The sequence below is a fragment of the Bison bison genome, unplaced genomic scaffold (assembly GCF_000754665.1).
Source record: "Bison bison bison isolate TAMUID 2011002044 unplaced genomic scaffold, Bison_UMD1.0 scf7180017860854, whole genome shotgun sequence".
NCBI classification, from domain to species: Eukaryota; Metazoa; Chordata; class Mammalia; order Artiodactyla; family Bovidae; genus Bison; species Bison bison.
Window position 1 is genome coordinate 59,192 of NW_011491426.1, and position 3,064 is coordinate 62,255.

The 3,064-nt window shown below is 46.3% G+C and overlaps 1 protein-coding gene across 1 annotated transcript in view; it reads left to right on the forward strand.

Annotated features, from left to right (window-relative positions):
• Window positions 1-1,262, forward strand: part of CCDC127 (coiled-coil domain containing 127) — a 14,253-nt gene extending 12,991 nt beyond the window's left edge. The window contains 2 exon segments of the mRNA XM_010832337.1: window positions 1-132; window positions 135-1,262. Coding sequence (XP_010830639.1) covers window positions 1-132; window positions 135-634 — 632 coding nt within the window. The 3' untranslated portion in view covers window positions 635-1,262.
• The last annotated feature ends 1,802 nt before the right edge of the window (window positions 1,263-3,064 follow it).

The following is a 3,064-nucleotide window of genomic DNA, read 5'->3' on the forward strand; positions in this document are numbered from 1 at the left end:
CGAGAAAAGAAATAGAAAAGGAGAGAGAAGCGTACCGTCAGAGGACAGCTGCCTTCCAGCGGGACCTTGAAGCCAGGTACCATGCCACAATTGCAGAAAGCCGGCGGGCCGTGGCACACTTGTCCCTGGAACTTGAAAGGAGCAGAACAGAACAACTAGTTACCGAGAAGCCCTCATCTCTCAGGGGCGCAAGTTGGTGGAAGAGAAGAAACTTCTGGAGCAGGAGCGGGCTCAGGTCCTTCAGGAGAGGAGGCAGCCCTTGCGGAGTGCGTACCTGCGCTGCCTGGGCCAGGAGGAGGACTGGCAGCGCAGGGCCAGGCTCCTGCTGAGCGAGTTCGAGGCCGCGCTCACCGAGAGACAGAGCATCTACTGCAGCCTGGTGCTCCCGCGCCGCAGGCGCCTCGAGCTCGAGAAGAGCTTGCTGGTCCGTGCGTCCACCGACCCGGTGGCTGCAGACCTCGAGATGGCAGCTGGCCTCACTGACATATTTAAGCACGATACGCACTGTGGAGACGTCTGGAACACCAACAAGCGCCAAAACGGGAGGCTCATGTGGCTGTATCTCAGATACTGGGAACTGATCATTGAACTGAAGAAGTTTAAGCAGGTAGAGAAAGCCATACTGGAAAAGTAAGTCAGGAATCACCAGCTCCGGGTCAGAGTCCTGCATTTCGGGTTTTCCAACGTTCGCTGCTCCTCCTGCCAGTGCTCCCTTGCTGTGACCGTGCATGCACACCGCCGCCTCTCAGCAGTGGCCACGCCTGTCACCCTCTGAGCAGGACAGCGAGCCTCTGTCCCCTGCAGCAGCTGAGGACGCAGTCTCAGAAGCAGATCAATATTTTATTAAGCAGAACAGGATAACCTCACAGCTTTAGAGTAAAATTGTTTTTAAGAATGTCAAATACCGTGTTCATCCTATAAGTCATTTTGTCACTCCCTAAATAAGTTCTGTTTTCTCCTCAAATTATTTTTCTCTCTCCTAAAACTACAGTTAGAAGTTGTCAGGTAGTGGTGAGGATTGCCTCACAGATGGGAACAGATGGTGGTGACGCCAGCAAGGTTTCGTGGTGTGAAGCTCTTTCCCATCAGAGTGTTTCTGCTTTTCACTTGATAACCCTTGTGGGTGTTTGGAGTTTGCTGTGTCTGTATTCAGTAAGCACATACTATTTATTTAGGTTGGTGTAAAGGTAATTACAGTTTTGCATTGTTGAATTTTGCCATTTGATATTGAAATACATTCTTAAATAAATGAAGTTATGTTTTGAAAGTGCAAGTGTTAGTCACTCAGTTGTGTCTGACTCTTTGCGATCCCATGGGCTGTAGCCTGCCAGGCTCCTCTGTCCATGGGATTATCCAGGAAGAATACTGGAGTGGGTTGCCATTCCCTTCCCCAGGGGATCTTCCTGACCCAGGGATTGAACCCATATCTCCTGCTTCGCAGGCAGATTCTTTACTGTCTGAGCCACCAGGGAAGCCCGAGGTTACGTTTTACATCATTTTAATGCACATTTCACTTTATGTTTTTTTGTTAATGATTTATTACTTGCTGTTTATTTTAGACTAGGGAAATGATGTTAGACAAAAAGCAGATTTGAAGGATTTTCTTATTTGAGTTCAAAATAAGTCATAAATCAGCAGAGACAACTAGCAACATCAATGACGCTTTTCACCCAGGAACTGCTAACAGACATACAGTGCAGTAGCCGTTCAGGAAGCTTTGTAAAGGAGACGAGAGCCTTGACAATGAGGAGTGCAGTAACTGGCCATCAGAAGTTGACAGTGACCAACTGTGAGCCACCCTCAGAGCTGATCCTCTTACAGCTACATGAGAAGTTGCCAAAGAACTCAGTGTCAACTGTTCTACAGTTGTTCAGCATTTGAAGCAGATTTGATAGGTGATAAAGCTCGATAACGTGGGTGCCTCATGAGCCGACTGCAAATAAAGTCATGTTTTGAAGTGTAGTCTTCTCTCATGTAACAACGACAAACCATTTCTCAATTGGATTATGATGTGACAGAAAATGGATTTCATATGACAACTGGCAATGACCAGATCAGTGGCTGGTGACGAGAAGAAGCTTCAAAGCCCTTCCCAAAGCCAAACTTGCACCATAAAAAGGTCATGGTCACTTTTGGTGGTCTCCTGCCTGTCTAACCCACTATAGCCTTCTGAATCCTAGTGAAATGACTACATCTGAGCAGTATGCTCAGCAGGTTGACGAGATGCACCAAAAACTGCAGTGCCCACAGCTGGTGTTGGTCAACAGAATGGGCTGAATTCTTCTCCGTGACAATGCCCAACCACATGTTGCACAACCAGCGCTTCAAAAGTTGAACAAATTGGGCTACAAAGTTTAGCCCCATCCACCATATTCATCTGAACTCTTGCCAGAGACTACGACTTCTTCAAACATAACAACTTTGCAGGGAGAATGCTTCCACAACCAGCAGGATGCATAAAATGCTTTCCAAGAGTTCATCGAATCCCAAGGCACGGATTTTTAATCCTACAGGAATGAATAAACTTCTCATTGGCAAAAATATGTTGGTTGTAATGATTCCTGTTTTGATTAATAAAAATGTGTTTAAGCATATTTATAATGATTTAAAGTTATGATCCGAAACCACAGTTACTTTTTCACCAACTAAATATTAGCAATGGCCTGTATTTAAAACACCTGCAATTTGAAAGCAACAATACCACTTTTTCTGTGTGTAATTCCTTACTCTTTACAAGGCTTTTTAAAATAGATTATCTCAACTTTTTACTACAAACTTACGTCCATTTTCCACAGAGCTAATGTGAATTGGCCTTTGTGTGTGTTATGCACATCACTTGTGTCAGCCTGATCCCAGTCTTGTGCAGTGAGCACTCTTAATATCCTTGGGGTAGAGGCTCCTGAGACCACCCCAGACTTAATGACTTGTTGGGAGGTCTGAGGACTCAATGCTTGGCTGTTCTTATACTTGAGGCTCATCACATAGAAGGAGGAGGACAAGGCCAGCAGAGGGATACGCACCTGGCAAAGGGGGAGACCACGCAGCTTCCAGCAGCCCCCCCCCC